Source organism: Myotis nattereri (genome assembly GCF_964212035.1).
Source record: "Myotis nattereri genome assembly, chromosome: 9".
In the NCBI taxonomy this organism is placed as follows: Eukaryota; Metazoa; Chordata; class Mammalia; order Chiroptera; family Vespertilionidae; genus Myotis; species Myotis nattereri.
This window is the reverse complement of record NC_138084.1, coordinates 34,802,583-34,824,142: the sequence shown is the minus strand read 5'-3', so window position 1 is coordinate 34,824,142 and position 21,560 is coordinate 34,802,583. Positions and strand designations below refer to the sequence as shown.

Here is a 21,560-nt window from a genome sequence, read left to right as displayed (position 1 = left end):
GACCAGTCGCTATGATGCACACTGACCACCAGGGGGCAGACGCTCAATAGAGGAGCTGCCCCCTGGTGGTCAGTGCACTCCCACAGGGGGAACACCACTTAGCCAGAAGCCAGGCTCATGGCTGGCAAGTGCAGCAGCGGTGGCGGGGGGCCTCTCCTTCCTCCTGCCTCCACAGCAGTGCTAAGGAGCAGTGAGTCGAGTGGCAAGGAGCAACAAGCAGGCATGCAGTAAGGAGGGAGGGGTCCTGGACATCCCCCAAGGGGTCCCAGACCGTAAGAGGGTGCAAGCTGGGCTGAGGAGACCACTCCCCCTCCCCCAGCCACCAGGGCATGAATTTCGTGGACCGGGCCTCTAGTACTATATAATACAATAAAAGTAGGCCACACATGTACCCAGTATGTTAGTGTGTGTATGTGTGTGTGTGTGCATGCACACACGTGCATATGTGTATAAAATAGAAAAGCTTGTAAGAAAATACAGTATGTTAACATTTTATCTCTAAACAATAGGAAATATTTTTTCTTCATTTTTTTATATTTTCTCTTTTTTTAAATATGTTGGTTTTTGTTTTTTCTTGATTTCAGAAAGGAAGGGAGAGAGAGAGGGGGAGTGAAACATCAATGACAAGAGAGAATCACCGATCAGCTGCCTCCTGTACACCCACACTGGGCATTAAGCCCAGAACCCGGGCATCTGCCCTGACCTGGAATCAAACCATGACCTCCTGGTTCATGGATCAATGCTCAACCACAGAGCCACACTGGCCGGGCAGTTTTTAATATTTTCAGGGTTCTTTTAAATGAGCATATTTTTCTTTTTCAGTCAGAAATAAATCAATCCATTATTTTATAATTTATTTTATATTTTTGTTAATCCTCACCCAAGGATATTTTTTCCAGTGATTTTTAGAGAGAGTGGAAGGGAGCAACAGAGGAGGGTGTGGGAGATGCTGAGGCCACCAGAGGGTTAGTGGGGCCCCAGGCACCCTGTACAGCTTCTGTACCTCACTTGCTTTTACCTTTAGATATCACCTGCATCAGCTTCTTCATTTCATTCCCTGTGGCTCTTTGACCTTCATGTCTACATCATCATTTCTTCATCCTGAACAGCCTGTCATCTATTTCGCAGTGTTCCAGTGCTGCCTAAAGAGTGTCACATCAAGTACTAGTCCCTCCTCTGTTGCTCCCTCCTTCCTGGAGGGGCACTCTGCTCTCAGGACTTGGGTGGAAGCGCTTATCATATTGCATTGTATTTTGTGCATTCGCCTTTCCCCTCCCCTCCCTACAGCATCTTCCGAGCTTATGGAGTGTTTATCGTGTGCCTGACACTGTGCAGGGCTCTGAGGGCCACCACAGGTAGCTGCCCTTCAGGAGCCTCCTGACCCCAGAAAGGAAGGACTTCTTTATCTTCGTAGTCAGAGCTCCTGGCCCACCCCCTGTCACCTGAGGTGTCCATCCATGTTTATGAATGAAAGACAGAAGAAGAGCCAGTTCTACACAGGCTGTCCTGGGTCACTCATTGTACCCACTCTTCATGTGTAATTAACCAGCATATCAGATCAAGTTCTGTGGTCTCCATGACTGTTCCAAGTGCTTAGGGGGCATGCAGACACACAGATGCACATGCATGGCCAACGGTTTGGCGTTTTCTACTGTCAACTCTTAGGATGGCACATCCACATCACCTGCTTAAGGAGGAGCAGACCTTTAAAACCAAGGAAACGGCCCGGCCAGTGTTGCTCAGGGGTTGAGCGTCGACCTATGAACCAGGAAGTTATGGTTCGTTTCCCGGTCAGGGCACATGCCTGGGTTGCAGGCTGGATCCCCGGTGTGGAGCGTGTAGGTGGCAGCCGATCAATGATTCTTTCTCATCATTGATAATTCTATTTCTCCTCCCTTCCTCTCTGAAATAAATAAAAATATTTTTTAAAAAGTCATTTAAAAAATAAAACCAAGGAAACAGTTTTGGTTCCCACTTTAAAGAGATAACGGGACATGGCATAGCAAAAGACAAGGAAGAGTGATGTGCTTGGTGATGGACCCTCTGTGCTGTGCAGTGTTTTAGTTAAACTCCCATGGCTTCCTTGAGACCTCCACCAGTGCTCCAATTCAGACTGTTTTGACTGCTCAGAAAGCCAATGGTGCATCCTTCTCCCTCCATGCTTACTTTCAATTGGTGGGCAGCTGACTTACATGTTCGGCTGAACAATGAATAAATGTTAAGGAGCCATTTGCTTGGCAGCCTTCCAATTCTACAGAGACTATAAAGCTGACCAAGAGAAAGACACTCATGGAAATGATAAGACTGAGAACTGTAGATCCCCCTGTCAGCTCTCATCACAACACCAGCCTCTAAATTCCCTTTGTTTGGCTGCACTCCAAGGGCCGGATGTCAGTCCCTGGTGACTAAACCGCTGTGTCAAGTAGAGCGGAGTGCGGTGAGACCCTGACAGTCCTCTGAGGCCACCACGAGCTGGCTCCCACGTTTCCCTGATGCTCTGTATTATGGCTGCTAAAACAAGTATCCTTTTAGTTAAAAGTAATAAAACTCTGGGTTTAAAGGCTGGGATGGAGAGGGTTGGGATTTTGCATTTCCTTTGGCAATCTCACACAGAAAAAGTGAACCCATGTGTTGTAGGAAGAGTGAGTACTGAGAACAGAACCTGTCCCACGAACCAGGAAAGCTGTTAAAGGCAGAATAATGGTCCCCAAAGATGTCCAGGTCCCAATCCCTGGAATCTGTGACTATGTTAACTTACATGGGTTACATTTTGGTTGCTTATCAGCTAACTCTAAAATAGGGAAACTGTCCTGGACTATTCAGGTGGCCCAGTGTACTTAGAGGGTAATTGAAAGTGGAAGAGGAGGTCAGAGTAATGCAATGTGAAAAGGATTTGACACCCTCCCCTACCTCATTACTGGCTTGAAGATGAAGGAAGAGGCCACAAGCCAAGGAGTACAGGTGGCCTTTAAAAGCTAGAAAAGGCAAGAAAATGGATCATCCCCTAGAGCCTGCAGAAAGGAACATAGCCCTGCCAACACCTTCATTTAGCCCAGTGAGACCCACGTTGGACTTTTAACCTATAGAACCATAAGGTTAATAAATCTGTGTTGTTTCAAGCCACCAAGTGTGTGGTAATTTGTTACTGCAGCAATAGAAAACTAACACAAAAGCCCATCAGGGACCATGAATAGACCTTGTTTCCTGAGCAGTTACAGAGAAAATCATTACAGAGACCTCTGTATCTTCAGTGATTCTTATACTAACGGGACAAACCCCCTCTTGGGAAAGCAGAAATGACCCTGCCAGACAGGCATCCTTAAGTTATGAGGAAGCTCTGTCTTCTCATCTCAGCCCTGGAATCAAACAAAAAAAAAACACATGCACTTCTTCCTGGAAACCTGGCTTCTCACTTGGGCATGAGTATAGCTTGCACTGTAGGGCCTTTAAATGGTCTTCGTGCTTTGCCTCTTGTACAAATGCTTCCATAGGGCCCAGCTAATGTTGAATAAATTACCACTTTCTCCTAGTCATGGGAAGGAACATGTGTGTCCCATCAAGTCATGTGTTTCCCCCAGTGAACACTACATTTGGTTGGAAAAAAATAGAAAATGTGGGTTGGTTTTTAAAAAGAATAGACTATTTTTGTAATAGTTTTAGATTTACAGGAAAATTGCAAAGATAGTACAGATGCCCTACACCAGTTTTCCTCTTATTAACGTCTTCCATTAGTGTGGTACATTTGCTATACAGTCCATGAACCAGTATTGATATATTATTGACTGAATTCCATAGTTTATTCAGATTTCTTTAGTGTTTTTGTTGTGTGTGTGTGTGTGTGTGTGTGTGTGTGTGTGTTTTACCTTTTTCTGTCCCAGCATCGCATATTACACTTGGCTGTGACATTTTCTCAGACTTCCCTTGTTTATGATGATCCTGAAAGCTTTGAGGAGTACTAAGCAAGTATTTCTTAGGCTGTTCCTGCACTGGAATTTGTCTGATGCTTTTCTCATGCTTAGGGTAGGGTTATGGGTTAGGGGGAGGAAGAGCACAGAAGTAAGTGCTGTATTCAACATATCACATCAAATCCCATGATTTATGATTGTGGTGCTGTCAGGTTTCTCCACTGTGAAGTGTCTGTTGTCCCCCTTTCATATTGTTCTCTGTGGAAGGAAGCCACTCTGCAGAACCCACGTTTGAGGAGTGTGGGGCAATGTTCTCCTTCTTAGAGGGCACAGGATCTACATAAATTATTTGGAATTCTACAAAGGAGATACCCCCTACCCCCCATTTATTCATTTAATTGGTCATTTATATCTGTATGGATTCATATTTATTTTGTGGTTTGGGTTATAATCCAATACTTTATTTTGTTGCTCAAATCGTTTCAGCTTCTCTACTTTCTATTTCCAGACTCATCTTGTATATTTCCTGTATATTTTCTCTCCAGTTCTAGAATAAGCCATTTTTCCAAGGAGTCCTGGTCCCTTTTATTGAAGAATGGTACTAGGAACTAAGATCTGGGTACTGGGTGTGTTCATCCCTGCTAGAGTGTCATTTCTTTTAGGCCCTTTCAGCTGACAGCATGGAAATATATGTGTGCACTAACCTATGTATATACACGTCTTTCAATATTTCAATATGTAATCATCTGTATCTATATTAAGTTAAACATGAGTTCTTATTGATGTCTCCAACTCTAATCCATTACTACATGGGTCATCCTAGCCTTCTCCCCTTGCTTCTCTGTAACCTCCCTCTCTAACAGTGAGAAACCTGGTTTCTACCATCTACCAACCAGTTAACTAGAGTACAGTGCTTATGTGCTATTCCTTTTGTCTTTGGTCAGACTCCACTCATTTCCAGTAATGCTAATTTGCCATCTATACATCTTCTCTGGTGGCATGTTTGTTCAAAGCTCTTGCCCATTTTGTCGTTGAGGTGTTTTCTTACTGTTCAGTTTTTAGAGTGTTTGTATATTTTGCATACAAGTCTTTTTATTAGATATGTGTTTTGTAAATATTTTCTCCTAGTCTATGGCTAGTCTTTATCCACTGAGCTATACAGGCTAGGGCCTAGCTAGAATTCTTAGTATGATTTTTCATGAGCATGGTGAGCAGAGATATCTTGCCTTGCTTCCAATTTTAGGGGTAAGCATCCAGTTTCTCACCGTTTATTACGATGTTAATAAAAACTGTAGGTTTTTAAAAATATATATAGATGTTCTTTCTGGTTGATTTTTCACATGAAGAAAAATTGTTGGGATTTGCTTACCAGACAATGTAGTTGTCCCTAGCTGCCAAGATCTTCTGGGGCAGGGGGGACCCTTGAGCCATTTAGAAGTTAAGTGAGCTTTTAGTAGCTTTCAAGAGGACCAGAAATAAATCATCTGAATCCTGATAAGGATCTAGAGCAGACTACATATCTCACTGGGGCCCACTTGCCCCGAAGGAGAAAGAACATCCTAGCTATTCTCTTGCCCTCCCTTGGTATGTTGTTTGTTTTGTCTGTAGACTCAGAGAGCACAGTTCAAGAGTGCTGGGGAACAGATGAATTCAAAACCCTTCACACTCTGGACCCCACCTACTTATTTGCCCCTCTGTTCCTTCCGGTCCTATTTCCTCCCTACATTCCCAGTGTTCAGACATAATCACCACTCTTTTAACACTTGCCCTGTTTGTGCACACTTTTTTCCCCACACACGATGTGCCTCTTGTGGGGCACCTGTGTCAGATGAAAATTTATATTTTTCCAAGTTCAATTCAAATATCCCTCTTTCTGGGAATCCTTCCTGGTCTTCCCCATCCAGCATTGGCCAGCCTTGTTCCTCCGAAACTCCCACAGCCCTCTGGTTGTGTCTCTCACCCCTGAGTGCAGTGTCCTGCAGGCTGTGTTTATGTGCCGGCCTCTCCCACCAGTGAGCAGCTTGAGGCAGACCCATGCCAGATCCCTACACCTTTATCCCCCTTGCTGGCACAGGGGCTGCTTTAGAGGAGGATGCCCAGAAATGTTTATTGGTTGAATGAATGAAATCACTGGCCTTGCATAAATGGACCCTTCCATACTTCTAGGAATCTGTACGTTCTTCTCTCCATCCTTGATTTCTGCCTGGTGTTCTTTGAGTTCCTCTTGTTTCTGGAGTGTGAGAGATGCCTACAGCTGTTCTGTTTTTCATGGGGAAAAAAAGGAAAGGGAAATTATCATTCACTGCAGACCTACTGTATTCATCCATCCACTTTATCATCCTGGTGCCTCATAAATCAATTAGGGAGTTTAGGACCCAGTTACCAGAAAATGCCAACTCAACTGGCTTAAACAATAAGGGACCCTGTATATTTCTCCTAACAAGACATAAAAGCTAGGGTGGCTTTAGAGATGGCGGCTTAACTGTATCAAGAAAAACCCCCTCTTTCTATCTTTCTTCTCCACCAACTTTAACTTAATGAGTTTTCCTTTGGGCTGACTCACCTCATGGCAACAAATTGGCTGCAGCAAATCCAGGCTTACCATCCTGATGCAGTACTGGCTAGGAGAAAGATACTTTCTCTCCCTTGGGCCTCTCTGTAAAGTGGAGGGAAAAATTCTAGAAGCTTCTAGAAACTTCCTCTGAAAGCTTATTTACCAGAATTTTGCGGTCACAAAACAATGCTTGAGCTATCACTGCTGAGGGAATTAAGATGATCGTGATCAGTATAAACCAACCAGGATTTCACCTGGAGGCATAGGAGGGAGGGAGAGGTAGATGCTGAAACAACACGAGTGTTCTTTCAGCAGGGGAAAAATAAATAAATAAATATTGAGGAGGAAACCAGCAGTGTCAGCTACACCGCTTTTCATAGTGAATTAGTTTATGCCGAATCTCAGGGAGGTTCAGTCACTTACATACGGTCCCGCAGCTGATAAAAATAGAAGTCGGATTCAAATCCAGCTCTTTAAAACTCCAAAGCCCATCTATGCACTTTTTTCTGCTGCGCAGCTGGACCCAGAGTCAAACTTCACTTCCCAGAAAAGCCAAAGCCCCCTTCCTCGTGGCGAGCGCCTCAGGAGTGGAGGCAATCGCCCTGCTCTCCCCAGCCGACCTTCCGCTGGGCATTTAATCTGTTTATTAAGTTATGACTAATGGTGCTGCGAGACACCGAGGGCCGCACATTCAGACCTAGTTTTAGATTGTTAGAGGAGGTTCAGGGGATAAACATCATATTCATATTCTGTGCCGAGAAAATTCAATTGCAGCTCTTTCTCTTTTAGAGCGCGGGATTGGCGAGGGGCGTCTGCTGGGTCCTGCTTGGGTTTAATAGAAATGAAACCTCCAAGGCAGGCGGGCTGTTTTGGGAAAGTGGCCGCTAATGCGGCCCCTTGGGGCGGGGGCCAGGCCTGAACCGGGCAGTTTGCATATTCACTTTTACAAACAGTTGGCTCCGAGTCAGCAGTTAATGGGATGGGAATGATGTTCCTGTACCGAATCATTTCCTGAAAAAAACATTTCCAGTTGCAAACATATCTCAGCCTTTCTTCTCGCGTTTGTTTTGTCTCTGGGAGTGAATTAAAGAGGCAGGGCAGAGGGGAGTGTTTCTGACGGGGGATTTTTATCTGAAATCATTTTTAACAATGATCTCCAAGTAAAAGAGATCCCGTTCAGACCGACCTTTAGGCATCCTGGCTGCTAATATTGCATTTCTGGGCACACTTTAGAGGTATAAATGTCTCCATTTTCACCAAGTGGCTCTGGCTGTACAACAGTTTTGGGACACATGCGGCTTTTCTCTCCTTCCAAAACCTAAGCTGGAGATGCTGGCCCAGGAATGTGCACACATGCACACACACGCACACATACACACATGCACACACAGGGTCAGGCCAAAAATTTTGTAGGTTTTTCCTGAGGACAAGCTGGAATCCTTTTTGTATCCTGTGCACTGCTTTGGCAAATTATGCTTCAACCCGTAACCTGGGCAACTGAAGGGTGGTCTTAATTAACAGTTTTGATCATTCATTTATTCAACAAGTAGTTCTTGAATGCTCACTGCACATGAGGTATTGTTTTAAGTAATAAGAATAACATATATTTACATAGATCTTACCAGATACCCAGAGAGTCTAGTAAATATGTTACATATATTAACTCATTTAGTCTTCTCAACAACCCTAGGGGGTAGGCAATCTTATCATTCCTGTCTTTCCAATAAGGAAACTCAGTATAAGAGGTTGATGAACTTGCCCAAGGTCACATACAGTAGCTAGTAAGTGATCTTGGATATTAACCTAGGGAGTCTGGCTCCTCTTTGGGGAATCTAATAGTGGGCCAAAGAGACAAAGTGCCAGGCTTCCCACGGCTTATCTTCTGATGGGAGAGGTGGCTAACAGACTGTGACTAATAATGATTTCAGGTCATATTGAGAGCTTGAAGCAAATAAAACATGAGCGGGAGGCAGGGGGCTAATCACAGGGTTTTCTAGGTCTTAGGAGTTGGGGTTTTCTTTTGAGTATGACAGGAAGTCTTAAAGCAGGAGAGTGTCTGACCCTATTTATGTCTTTATGTATCATTCTGACTGTAATTGGAAGTAGATGGGGTAGGGCTGAGGGGGGGATATGCATTAGAAAGCAGTAGACCTGTGGTGGTTCTGGTTGTCCAGGTGGGAGATAAGGATGGCCTGAACCAGGATGATGGTGGTGGTGCTGGTGAGCAGCAGTTGGAATTGGGTCCTGGTTTGGAGGTGGAGCCCATAAAACAGCGGTTCTCAGCCTGTGGGTCGCGACCCCTTTAGTGGTCGAACGACCCTTTCACAGGGGTCACCTAAGACCATCCTGCATATCAGATATTTACATTACGATTCATAACAGTAGCAACATTACAGTTATGAAGTAGCAACGAAAATAATTTTATGGTTGGGTCACAACATGAGGAACTGTATTTAAAGGGCCAGAAGGTTGAGAACCACTGCAAAACTTGCCAGTGTATTAGACGCAAAAGGTGAGGGGGGAAATGTTGTTACAGATGACTCTTTTTTTGGTTTAAAACATTGTATACATGCTGGGGCTACTTACTGAGGAGGGTAAGAGTAGGGGAAGAACAGTGTTGTGGAGGTGGGGGTGAGGGTATTGAAAATCAGAGTTCTGTTTCAGATGGCTAAATTTGAGACCTCTGCTAATAGGCAAAACAGAAGACATCCAGTAAGCTTGTGGCTCGGGGTCAGGCCTAGGCAGGAGATTTAAATGCAGACATCAACATTTAGATGTGTAAGATCATCTAGGACAGTGGTTCTCAACCTCCTGGCCCTTTAAATACAGTTCCTCATTTATGTTGTGACCCAACCATAAAATTATTTCCGTTGCTACTTCATAACTGTAATGTTGCTACTGTTATGAATCGTAATGTAAATATCTGATATGCAGGATGGTCTTAGGCGACCCCTGTGAAAGGGTCGTTCGACCGCCAAAGGGGTCGCGACCCACAGGTTGAGAACCACTGATCTACGACAATGCTGTCCACTCCTGTGATGATGGAAATCTACATCTGTGCTATTCAGTATGGTCATCACCAGCTCCTTGTGGTCCATCGAGCACTTTAAATGTGATAGGTACAACTAAGAGATTCAATTAAAAATTATTTTTATTCCACTTCAGAGAGGAAGGGAGAGGGAGAGAGAAATAAGAAATATCAATGATGAGAGAGAATCCTTGATCAGCTGCCTCCTACATGCCCCACACTGAGGATTGAGCCCACAACCTGGGCATGTGCCCTGACCAGGACCTCCTGGTTCATAGGCCAATGCTAACCACTAAGCAATGCCAACCGGGCAAAGAAACTAAATTTTTAATTCATCTGCATTGAAAGAGCCGCATGTGGCCAACCCCTCCCATATTGGACAGCACAGACCTGGGGGAGAATGTAGGTAGAGAAGGTCCTGGCCAGTAACAACCCGTTTCTTCCCTGTCCAGTAGGCGCAGCCTCTCACCCGCATAAAGCGTGACTTTATTTTCACTTCCCATTCTTGTGCAGCAGTGCTTATTAAGTGATGGAAATCTTGCTGCTTTGTGAGAAACAGCCTAGAAAAGAAGCAAACTGCCGCTCCTTGGAATAGGAGAAGATATTATAGAAGTCTAAGGAAACAGTTCTCTAAAAAGCAAATACAACCCTTTACCGATAGAATCATTTCGGTCTTGAAGGTACTGCTCATATTTTTCATCATGTTTTATGGGGGAGACTTTTATAGGGTAATGAGTGTCTGTGAATTTGGAGATTCAAGACGGTGACTGGCTGATATCCCACATAAATGTCAAGGGCCCACGGCCACGGGATGAAATGCCAGCTTTATAATGCAAGTTGGGTCTCTTTGGGGTAGAGTGCCTTTGTTAGGCAATCTCGTTCTCCATCCAACTGCAACCATCAGTGAGTTTGCTAATATGAAAGAACTCTTTGTAAGTGGCTGCCTTGTGCTCAAGAGTTCTTGCAAGTGTATACTGGCAATCGGTGAGGCCAGAGTCGATAAAAAATAAAATAAAATGGAAAGATGGGACATGGCTTCTATTAAGGCTGATTGCAGCTGCCATGTTAGTTCTTGAAGAACCTTCTGCTGACCGACACTGTGAGAGAGAATGTGTTTTTGTGTGTGTGGTTGATTGGTAAAAAGTAATTATCCGAACTGGAATTGAATAGAGAGGTGAGAGGATTTAAGTCACTGATTTTAGGAGAGATGGCTCCTAGGGCCCTCAGCTTCTTCGAGCTTGAAGGGGTAAGACCAGAGCCTAGGAAAGAGGCTGGACTGAGGCTTTCTCACAGCAACTGGAAGGGGTGAAGTAGGACAATCAGAAAAACACTTGGGGATGCCAAATCAGGAGAGAAGGCTGAGCCGAGCATGGAGATGGGGTACAGCATAAAGGCAGCCTTCACATGGTGAGCGCCTTCATCCAGTCAACAGGTATCAGGCCCCCACAGCAAGCCCTCTGAAGGAGGGACGGCAGGACACCCAAGGCAGACACTTAAGAAAGACTTCCCAGCCCACCTCGCTTTCACTTATTCTGAGATTGTTTCTGAGAGGAGGCAGAGACCTCCCAACTTTCTCCGAGGAAAGGGAATGGGGTGACAGCTGGACGAGGTGAGCTACAAGGGACAGTTCAGTCCTTTTAGCAAGGAGAGCTGGGGGATTGCCTGCAGGCTGAGCCACCGCTGTGACCAAACCTTCGTGGTTTTGTTTCTCAGTGTCAATATCCAACACGTCTGTCAGATCCACCCCCCTGCCGTCGGCGGCTGTGACATGACTGTGCTTCCTTCTCCTTACAGTGTCCGAGCTTCAGGAGGAGGGCATGAACGCCATCAACCTGCCCCTCAGCCCCATCCCCTTCGAGCTGGACCCGGAGGACACCATGCTGGGTAACGGGGTCTCTTGTTCTCTGGGGTAGCCTGATGCCTCCCAGTGGAGCCACCCGCACTGACCCCCTTTTCTTTTTAAAGAGGAGAATGAAGTGCGAACAATGGTGGATCCAAACTCGCGCAGCGACCCCAAACTCCAAGAACTGATGAAGGTAAGAAGACATTAGGGCTCCGGTTGTCTCCCAGACACAACAGGTGTCTATAGACCACTCACCCTACGTAGGCACCACGCGAGCCACTGCTGGGAGAATAAAGTCACGTCAGTGCCTGCCTGCAGGCAGCTCATGGTCCAGTAAGTGGACATCTAAGATTTAACACAAGTGGGACAAATACCCAGAGTCATGCTGATAATGAGGATCAGAGAAGCTAGTGCAAATAAGCTCACATTTGCCAGGGTCTTAGTCCACTCACTCCTTTCACTGCTTTTATTACGGACCCTCAAAAGCTCCTTGTGAAGAAGGAATTAGTGATCAGCCCCCATTTCACAGATGAAAAAACTGAGTCTCAGAGAAGCCAACTGGTTTATGGTCACAGCTGAGTGGAGGAGATGTAATGCAAACAGAAATATATGGTATTAAATGAAATACTGTGCATAACATTTGGCATGTAGGCACCCCTCAAAATGTTCATTTCATTCCCCCTTCCAATTTTCCATCCTATGTTTTTCTTCTTCAACTTCTCCAGCTTTTAGTTGAAACAAGACCAATAGGCACTGGGTGCAGAGTGGTTCATTCAAACTGCAAATCTGAATCTATCATTTTCCCGCTCAAACACCCGCCTGCAGTTTCCCAACTGCAGGTTGAAGCCCACACTCCTGGGTGGTTTCTGGGGTCTCCATTGCTCTAGCTGCCCCTTCAACCTTAGACTGTCCCCTGCCTGGCCACACATGGACACCAGACCTGCTCCTGGTGGCCCCCCATACACGCCATGCTTGCTTCCAGCTCACCCACTGCCCTGCCTTTGCTTATGCAGTCCCCTTTAGCCAGACACCTCTAATTCCTCTTCAGATTACGGTCAAAGTGGGTTCATGTCCTCCAGGATGCCTCCTATAAACCCTAGTGTTGTTGCTCAGCCCCTCTGAGTGCTGCTATGGTCTCTACATTTGGTTCTGTCATTGTAGTCATTTAGATTGTATGTGTCCAGGATTAAGAAAGCTGGCCTATAAGAAAACACCTTATGGCTCTTCTCTTATTCTCTCTCTCTCTCTCTAGGTATTAATTGACTGGATTAATGACGTGCTGGTTGGAGAAAGAATCATTGTGAAAGACCTGGCTGAGGATTTATATGACGGACAAGTCCTGCAGAAGCTGTTTGGTAAGAGGAGAGTTGACTGTTGCGGTGGATCTTTAATAGCAGGTGGACGGACCCCCTACTCCCGGTTAGAAGGAGTTGTTCTCAGTTCCCAGTGGTTCACCTGCAATGGAACAGGAATGTGTACAGTGTGGAATAACAGACCAGTGGAGCTTTTAGATGTCTCCTCAAGATCGGTTTTACATGGATGAATGGCAAAGGGAGGCTCAATGACCAGATGGGGCTGCTGCCTCCCCCTCTCCGCCCCCCCAGCAGTCAAGGTCCTCCACTGAATAGATGAAAAGATTTCACTATATACTTGAAAACATGCCTCACCCTCTCCACAAAACTGCATGTGTGGCCTCTGTAGATATATTCACATGTGTCTGGGTGTGTGTATGTGTATATACCTCTGTCACCTATGAGTGGGTGTGTCCAGCAGATGTGCACGGACCTTTGTGATCTATGGGTCTTCATGTGTGCCTCTGTGACTTACGGGTGTGTGTGTGTGTTCCTGTGCATGCCCTTCTCTAGGTTGGGTGCAAGTGTGTGGGACTACGTGCCTGTGTGATCAGTTTCAGTGTCTGTCACCTCTGTGAAGGTGTGTATCCCTGTGTAGGTTCATGGCTATTCATGTGAAAGTTTAGGGCCGTGGGAGAGGGAAAGGAGAATTCAGGGGTGATCTTAGTGTTGAAAAGACAAATTGAACTTGAATGTATTTGGACTTCTCCTCACTGTCCTCCAGTTTTTTTCTCTTGTCCAAACCTCTGCCCAGAGTTCTAGACTTTCATGCTTAATTGTCCACCAGACACCTGCACACATGGTTCTCTTCCACCTCAGAGATTTGGACAAGAGAAAATAATTATTAGAGTTGTACATTTTGGGGAAGAATACCACCGAAGTGATGTTTCCTTCTCATTGTATCATATCAGGGAGGAGATGATGTTAACATCTTATTATTAGTGGCGTTCACCTTGATCATTTGGTTAAAGTGGTGTCTGCCAGATTTCTTCACTAAAACGTTACTATTTGGGAGGAGATAGGTTAAGACTTGCACAGATCTTGTTTCTCCTTAAACTTCTTTCACTAATTTCAATTGGTGGAGCAGGCCTGCCTCAGTTAATACTGTGATGGTCTAGTGAGGATTTTCTGTTTCCCTTATTCCTTCTACATTTATTAGTTGGAATTCTTCTGTAAGGAAACACTGTCCTCTATTCCCCAGTTACTTATTTATGTCAGTGTGGACACAAGGATGCTTATTTTATACTACACATTATAATCCAATGCCATCGTTACTCATTTTTGCTGATATACTTCCAGTTTTGACTGTTGGGGGCTCTTTCAGTTTGGCTCCTGCACACTTTCGACATGCTGCCTCCTTTTTTTTTCTTAGCACTTTCTGGCATCATAAGATATACCAGGCTCATCTTCTGTTTTTCTTACTCTGGCCCTGGAATCAACCACTTCTCCAAGAAGCCCTGATTTCTTTTATTAGATATGTATTTAGAAATCAATATCTGAGCATATTAGTGAGAGGTGGCTTTTTTTTTTTAAGTACAGTTGACATACAGTATTATTAGTTTCAGGTGTCCAGTATATGAGGTGATCATCCCATCTGAAATCTTGTACCCACCTACACCATAGTGTTATTACAATACTAGAGGCCCAGTGCATGAAATTTGTGCACAGGAGGGGGGGGGCGGTATCCTCAGCCCGGCCTGCACCCTCTTCAATCCGGGACCCCTCGGGGGATGTCTGACTGCCGGTTTAGGCCTGATCCCGCAGTCCAGGCCTAGGGACCCCACTGGGCCAGCCACAGCTGCAGGCGCCTGGGACCATGGGCAGCTTCGCCCGGGTCTGGCTTTGTCAGAAAGGACATCCGGTCTAATTAACATATTATCCTTTTATTAGTATAGATTATTGACTCTATTCCCTAGACTGTACCATTTATTTCTGTGATTATTTTGTAACTGCCAATTTGTACTTCTTAATCCCTTTCACCTTTTTGACCCAAACCCTCTTCCATAGGGCAACCACCAATTTGTTCTCTGAGTCTGCTTCTATTTTCATTTTGTTTTTAGATTTTCACATATAAGTGAAATCATATGGTGCTTGTCTTTCTCTAAATTATTTCACTTTCCTTAATACCCTAGGTCCATCCATGTTGTCACAAATGTAAGATTTGCTTTTTTATGCTTTTTTATAATTGAGTAATATTCCATTGGGCATACATACATATTTTGGATATGTATTAATTCTTCTTTGGATGTTTGGTAAAATTCACTTGTGAAGCCATCTGATCCAGGTATTTTGTTTTTTGGGGAGTTTTTTTAAATTACTGATTGGATTTTGTTATTAATTATCAGTCTGTTCAGATTGTTTCTTTCTGATTCAGTCTTGGAAGCTTGTATGTTTCTAGGATTTATCAGTTTTTCAAATTGTCCAATTTGTTGGCATATTTGTTCATAGTATTATAATTCTTTGTATTTCTGTGGTGTTAGTTGTCGCTACTCCTCTTATTTCTGGTCTTATCTATTTGGGCCCTCTCTCCTTTCTTATGAATCTGGCTAAAAGTTAATCAATTGTGTTTATCTTTTCAATGAACCAGCTCTTGGTTTGATTGATCTTTTCTGTTGTTTCTTCAGACTATTTTGTTTCTTTCTGATCTGATCTTTATTTTTTCTTTACTTCCATTCATTTTGGGCTTTGTTATTTTTCTAGTGCCTTTTGGTGTAAGGTTAGTTTGTTAATTCAAGATTTTTATTGTTTCTTTAGGTAGGTCTTCATTGCTATGAATTTCCTTCTTAGAACTGATTTCTCTATGTACCATAGATTTGGGTGGTTGTGTGTTTTCATTTTAATTTGTCTCAAGATATCTTTTGATTTTTCCCCCCTTGATTTCATTGTAATTGATTTCTAGTTCCATATTATTGTAATAGGAGAGGATGTTTGCTATGACTTTAAAGTTATTAAATTTATTGAGACATTTTGTGTCCTAACATGTGGTCTGTCCTGGAAAAAGTTCCATATGCACTTGAAAAGAATGTATATTCTGCTGCTTTTGGTTGAAATGTTCTAAAAATACCAATTAAGTACATCTGGCCTAATGTGTCATTAAGTCCACTGTTTCTTTTTGATTTTCTATCTGGATTATGTATCCATTGATGTCAATAGGGTGTTAAAGTCCCCACTATTACTGTGGATGTCTCCCTTTATATCTGTCAATATTTGCTTTATACATTTAGGTGCTCCTACATTGGGTGCGTAAATGTTTTTATAAGAGTTTTATCCTCTTGTTGGATTGATCCCATTCTTATTACGAAATGCCCTTTTTTGTTTATTATTACAGCCTTTGGTTTAAAGTCCATTTTACTTCATATAAGTATTGCTGCCCCAGCTTTTTTTCATTTATGTTTGCATGAAATGTATTTTTGCAACCCTTTACTTTCAGTCTGTGTCTGCTTTTAATTTAAAGTGGGTCTCTTGTAGGCAGCATATGTACAGGTCTTGTCTCTCTATCCATTGAGCCACCTATGTCTTTTGATTGGAACATTTAGTACATTTACATTTAAAGTGATTATTGATAGACGTGTACTTATTGCCATTTTTGTAGTTCTCTTTTCCTTTCTTATGGTCTTGCTGTCTTGTATGACTTTCTATAGTGGTATGTTTAGATTCCTTTCTCTTTATTTCTTGGTTATATCATTTTGGTTGTTAGTAACCATGTGCTTCCCATATACCACACTATGTTTACATCAGTCTATTTTAAGTTGATGGTTGCTTTAGTCCGAACACATTCTAAAATAACTACAATTTTTACTCACGCCCTCCATATTCGTTTTTGTCATTCTTTTTTATTTCTTTTGTTTGTGGGTAGCCCTTACTTTATTGTTGTAATTACAAATGATCTTTCTACTTTATTTTTAATCTTCGTAGTAGCTTTATCCATTGCTTTTACTGTTTGCCTGTCAGTGAGAATATTTTTCTCTCTGCTTCTTAAAGAAGTCCCTTTGTTTGTGGTGATGAACTCCTAAGTTTTTCTTTTCTGATAAAGTCTTTATCTCGCCTTTGATTTTAAATGATAGCCTAGTTATCTTGGTTTTAGGTGTTTTCCTTTCATCCCTTTGAATATTTCATGCCATTTCCTTTTGGCCTGCAGTTTCTGTTGAGAAATCAGCTGACAGTCTCATGGGAGTTCCCTTGTATGTTACTATTTGCCTCTTGCTGCTTGTAAGATGCAATCTTTATCTTTAACCTTTGGCATTTTAACTATAATGTGTCTTGGTGTAGGCCTCTTTGGGTTCATCTTGTTCAGGGCTCTGTGCCTCCTGGACTAGTAGGTTTATTTTGTTCATTAGGTTGGGGGAATTTTCAGTCATTATTTCTTCAAATAGGTTTTGAATCCCTTGTACTCTCCCTTCTCCTTCTGGTAGCCCTATGATGTTATCCCAAAGGTCCTTAAACTGTACTCATTTAAAAAAATGTTTTTTGCTGTTGGTTGTTTCCCACTATCTTTTCTTACAAAGTGCTGATTTGATCCTCTGCTTCATCGAATCTGCTGTTGATTCCACCTAATGCATCCTTCATTTCTAAGTGCTACTTTTTATATTTTCTATCTCTGTTTTGAAGTTCTCACTAAGTTCATCATCTATTTTTCCCCTAAACACATTGAACATTTTTTTATAACTAGTGTTTTAAACTCTGATAGATTGCTTGTCTTCATTTTATTTACTTCTTTTCATGTATTAAGTAGATAGCTACCTTTCCCATCTTGGAAGAGTGGCTTTATGTAGTAGGTGTCCTGTGGGACATAGTATTTCTTGTCTCCTGATCCAGGTGCTCCAAGGTATCCCCTGTGTGGGCCGTCTGGGCCCTCCTGCCATATTTCAGCCTTTACTGATGTTGGCACCTCAGTGTGGTTGATCCTCAGGCTGACAGGCTAAGAGCGCTGACGACAGTGGCTGAGCTGATGTGCGGGAGGCTGACCCCACAGAGCAGGAGTCACTTTAGCAGGGCTTTTGTGCCCAGCTAATCTGCCCTTTAGGTGTGTCGTTTGTGGAGCTGGTTGGGTCTTGCTATGATGCAGTCTAAAGCCAGCCACCAGGTCTGTTGGTTCTGGAGCCTCTTGGGAGGGGCTCCATTGCAGGTCAAGGTCGGCCGCTGCTTGTGCTGCGCTTCAGGCCACCGAGTAGGAGCTACAAAGTGATCTGTGGTGGGTTATCACATGTGCCGGTCTTGCGGGAACTCTGGGAGGCTATGCTCCACACCAAGGCTGGTTGCCACTTCTACTCGGCTTGGGACACTTAGGTGGGCACTGCCAAGCGAGATGAGGCCAACCGCCACTTGTGCTGGGTTTGTGGCCACTTAGCTGCCAGTACTGGCCGCCACTTATGCCAGCCTTCAGGCCGTCTGATGGGCGTTACAAGGAATTACAATACAGTTTAAGACTACTTGCTGCCTGTGCGGAGCTTGAGGTCACGTATCAAGAGGTAAAGGGCATTCTGAGGCCAACAGCGGCTTGTTTGGGGTTTGTGGAGCTTTGAGAGTATTTAGGAAAGACCACAGTGTGAACAGAGGCAGGCCACTTGTGTGGAGGAGCCACTGGAAGAGGTTAGGGTCCAGCACAAGAAGTGCGTGTGGAGAGCAGGGTGTCAGGGATTCACCTGGCTAGGACAAATGGTGTTAGTCAGAGTTGGCACCAGCCAGCACTTCTGCCCCTGGAGAGAGCCTCCCTGGCCCCTCCAGCCCTCATCCAATGTAGTTCCTCCCTATATGTTTCTGGCACTCTTTGAGCCATTGCCCCTGTGCTGGAGCCCAGAGAATTTGTGAGCAAGTGAGTCCTTATGGGGCTGGGGACCTCTGCAGCTGAGCTATCCCTCTCAATTCTTAGTCATCATGACTGTAAAACCTGTCTTTTTAGATGGCTGTCCTATAATTTAGTTGTAATTTTGATGTGGGAGGAGGCAAGCACAGTGATAAGTCATGGTGACAGCATGTACCCTTGACAGGATGCAGTGAAAGGGGCACATCCACTCTGGGCTTCCTCACCAAAACCCGGAGCACCAGCCTTTCCACAAGAAAAACCCAGCACTCCTCAAAACTGTCGACGTCATGAAAAACTATCACAGATCAGGAGACTGAGGAGACAGTGATGAGTAGGTGTTAACAGTTGGTAAAACTGGATTCAGGATGTGCAGGATTGTCTGAACTATCATTGTAGCTCTTCTGTAAACCTTACGAGCTTTCCAAATTGAAAAGTTTATTGACAGAAAGAAGGTGAGCCTGCATCATAGAGGACCTTGAACTAAGAACTTTAGACTATTTTCAGTGGCTTGTAAGCAAAGTGACAAGATCAGAAATGGGGCTTTAAGAAGATCAGTGACTGGAGGGTTGCTTAGACCCAATGGAGGAAATTCCAGCAGAGTATCTCCTTGTGAGGTAATTATGGTATCAAATTATAGGAGGGGGCAGTACAGGTGGGAAAAGCTTTAAGAGAACTAGTGATGTGGGGAATGAGCAGCATCTTAAAGGGCTTTGATCATATTGGTTTTGAGAGTTGCTTTCTTATATCCAAAAGAACTTCAGCTGAAGTAGCAGCTCTGCTAAAACTAAACGAGGAATGAAGAAAGACACAAGCTCTGAGTTCAAATCTTGTTTCTTCTATTAAAATATTTCTCTGCAGCAAAGATCAGGAGATTGCCTAGGCAACCTTGTAGCTGAGCTGTCTAATACAGTACCTAGTGACATGTAGCTATTAAAAATAATTAAAATTTAAAATGCATTTTCTGCCAAAACCGGTTTGGCTCAGTGGATAGAGTGTAAGCCTGCGGACTGAAAGGTCCCAGGTTCGATTCCGGTCAAGGGCATGTACCTGGGTTGCGGGCACATCCCCGGTGGGAGATGTGCAGGAGGTGGCTGATCGATGTTTCTCTCTCTCTCTCCCTTCCTCTCTGTAAAAAAATCAATAAAATATATTTTTTAAAAAATAAAATGCATTTTTTTAGTCACACCAGCTACATTTCAAGAGCTCAGTAGCTCTTGAAATGTGTCTAGTGGCTACCATATTGGGTAGTGCAGAAATGAACATTTCCATCATAACAGTACATTCTTTTGAACAGCACTGCTCTGAGGTCTTCCTGTAACAGTCGTTGATTCTAGGAGAGTTGAAGATAATGCTTACTGCTATTCTTAAACTGGTGGAGGCATTTTGTGGATTATGAAAAACTCAAAAGCTGGATGAAAGTCATTATTCTATTTATAAGTAGCAGAGAAGCTCTCTACAATGTCTTACTAAGTAAAAAGAAAGCATGGTGTAGAACTGTGAGTATAGTGTCACTGCGTGTGTTAAAGGACACATCTAATGCTCGAGTATGTAGAGACTACCTCTGGTTAATAGTCACAATAAGTTTTCTCGGTAGAATGAGACTAGAGCACTTGGGATGACAATGTGGAGAGGAGACTTAATTTTCACAGCTTGAATTTTTTTCATGTTTGTATATTATCAATCTTATAAAAAGTGGTAGAGTGCATATGTAAATTTCAGTAGCAAAATGAATTCATTTGATAGATGTCAAATAATACATGATACATTTCAACAGCTATCCCAAGGAAAACAGGAAGGAAAGGAAACTACCTAAATATGATAAAGACCAATATATGTAACCTAACAGTGAACATATTAAATAGTGAAATATCAAAGAAATTGTATTAGAAATAAGTCAGAAATGTTGGCTACCACCACCATAATAAGTTTTTTTTCACAATGTAATAGTTAATATAATAACAGGAAAATTTTCTGTTCAATATGATGGCTAAATGTTCAAATCAAATCCTCTTGGTATTGCACACTTTAAAAACATATTTTTGTATGGTACGGCTAAAATGGTGTGGAAATGGCATTAGGAAGTTCTCCTAATGCCAAGTATAATAAAGTGTAAATCCAATGAGATAAGTGTTAATTCCTAATGGCTTATAGCCTGAGGTTTAATGGGTCACACATACAGGATCAAGAGACAAAGCCTGTATAGAGTCTGAGCAGGAAAGGGCCATTAATAAAGGCTCTCTGAAGGGCAATACTTTCAGTGGGTCAATTAGAAATCTGGTCCCACAGAGAGAGACAGTAAGGGTAAATGTCTCTCAGACTTGGATATGAGCGGAAAAGGAAAAAAAGTCTGAACTTGGTAATTCCTTATCAAATCTCTGATTCACACTAATTATTTGCATTTAAAAGTCCTACGCTGAAAATGTAGTCAACATGTGGCCCAGTTTTAGTGCTCCCCAAGGCAAAAGCAAAAATATATCCTTTTAGAGAAATGAATTTTAAAACAAGGTCACAAAGAACTCCCAGAGATAAAATTCCAGAGAAAATGAGCCCACAATCAGAAATCTCCAAACCCAGGAGAAGCAAGCTATAATGAGCAGGTATCAACAGAAACAATAAACTGTAGGTCCATCCTACCATTGCTATACATATTAACAACTGACCAGTTATGGAACATTAAGTATGATTAATATGTTAAAATAAAAGTTTTAAAAGGCAATTGAAAGGATGATTAAAGAACAGGAACTATCAAAATTGGATAGGACAAATCTGAAAGAAACAAATGGAATGTCTAGAGATGAAAAAAATGTAATAATGAAATGAGAAACCTCAGTGGATACACAGCTAAAGAAGGAATTGGATAAACTAGAAGATGGCACTAAAGAAATTACCTAGAATGCAATATATAGAGACAACAGTGCAAAAAACAGAATTAAAGACAGATTTTTTTTTTAAAAGAAGATGCAACATATAGCTAATTGGAATTCTAGCAGTAGAAGAGAAAGATATTAGAGTATAGGCAATATTTAAAGACATAACAACTGAGAATTTTCTAAAATTGATGAAAGACATGAACTC

General features: G+C 42.9%; 1 protein-coding gene across 1 annotated transcript in view; it reads left to right on the top strand.

The window, feature by feature from the left end:
* The first annotated feature begins 11,088 nt into the window (after positions 1–11,088).
* PARVA (parvin alpha) overlaps positions 11,089–21,560 on the top strand; it is a 47,021-nt gene continuing 36,549 nt past the window's right edge. The window contains exons 1-3 of the mRNA XM_081098894.1: positions 11,089–11,371; positions 11,453–11,523; positions 12,583–12,685. Of these exons, the coding sequence (XP_080955020.1) occupies positions 11,305–11,371; positions 11,453–11,523; positions 12,583–12,685 (241 nt within the window). The 5' untranslated portion in view covers positions 11,089–11,304. The remainder of the gene's footprint in view (positions 11,372–11,452; positions 11,524–12,582; positions 12,686–21,560) is intronic.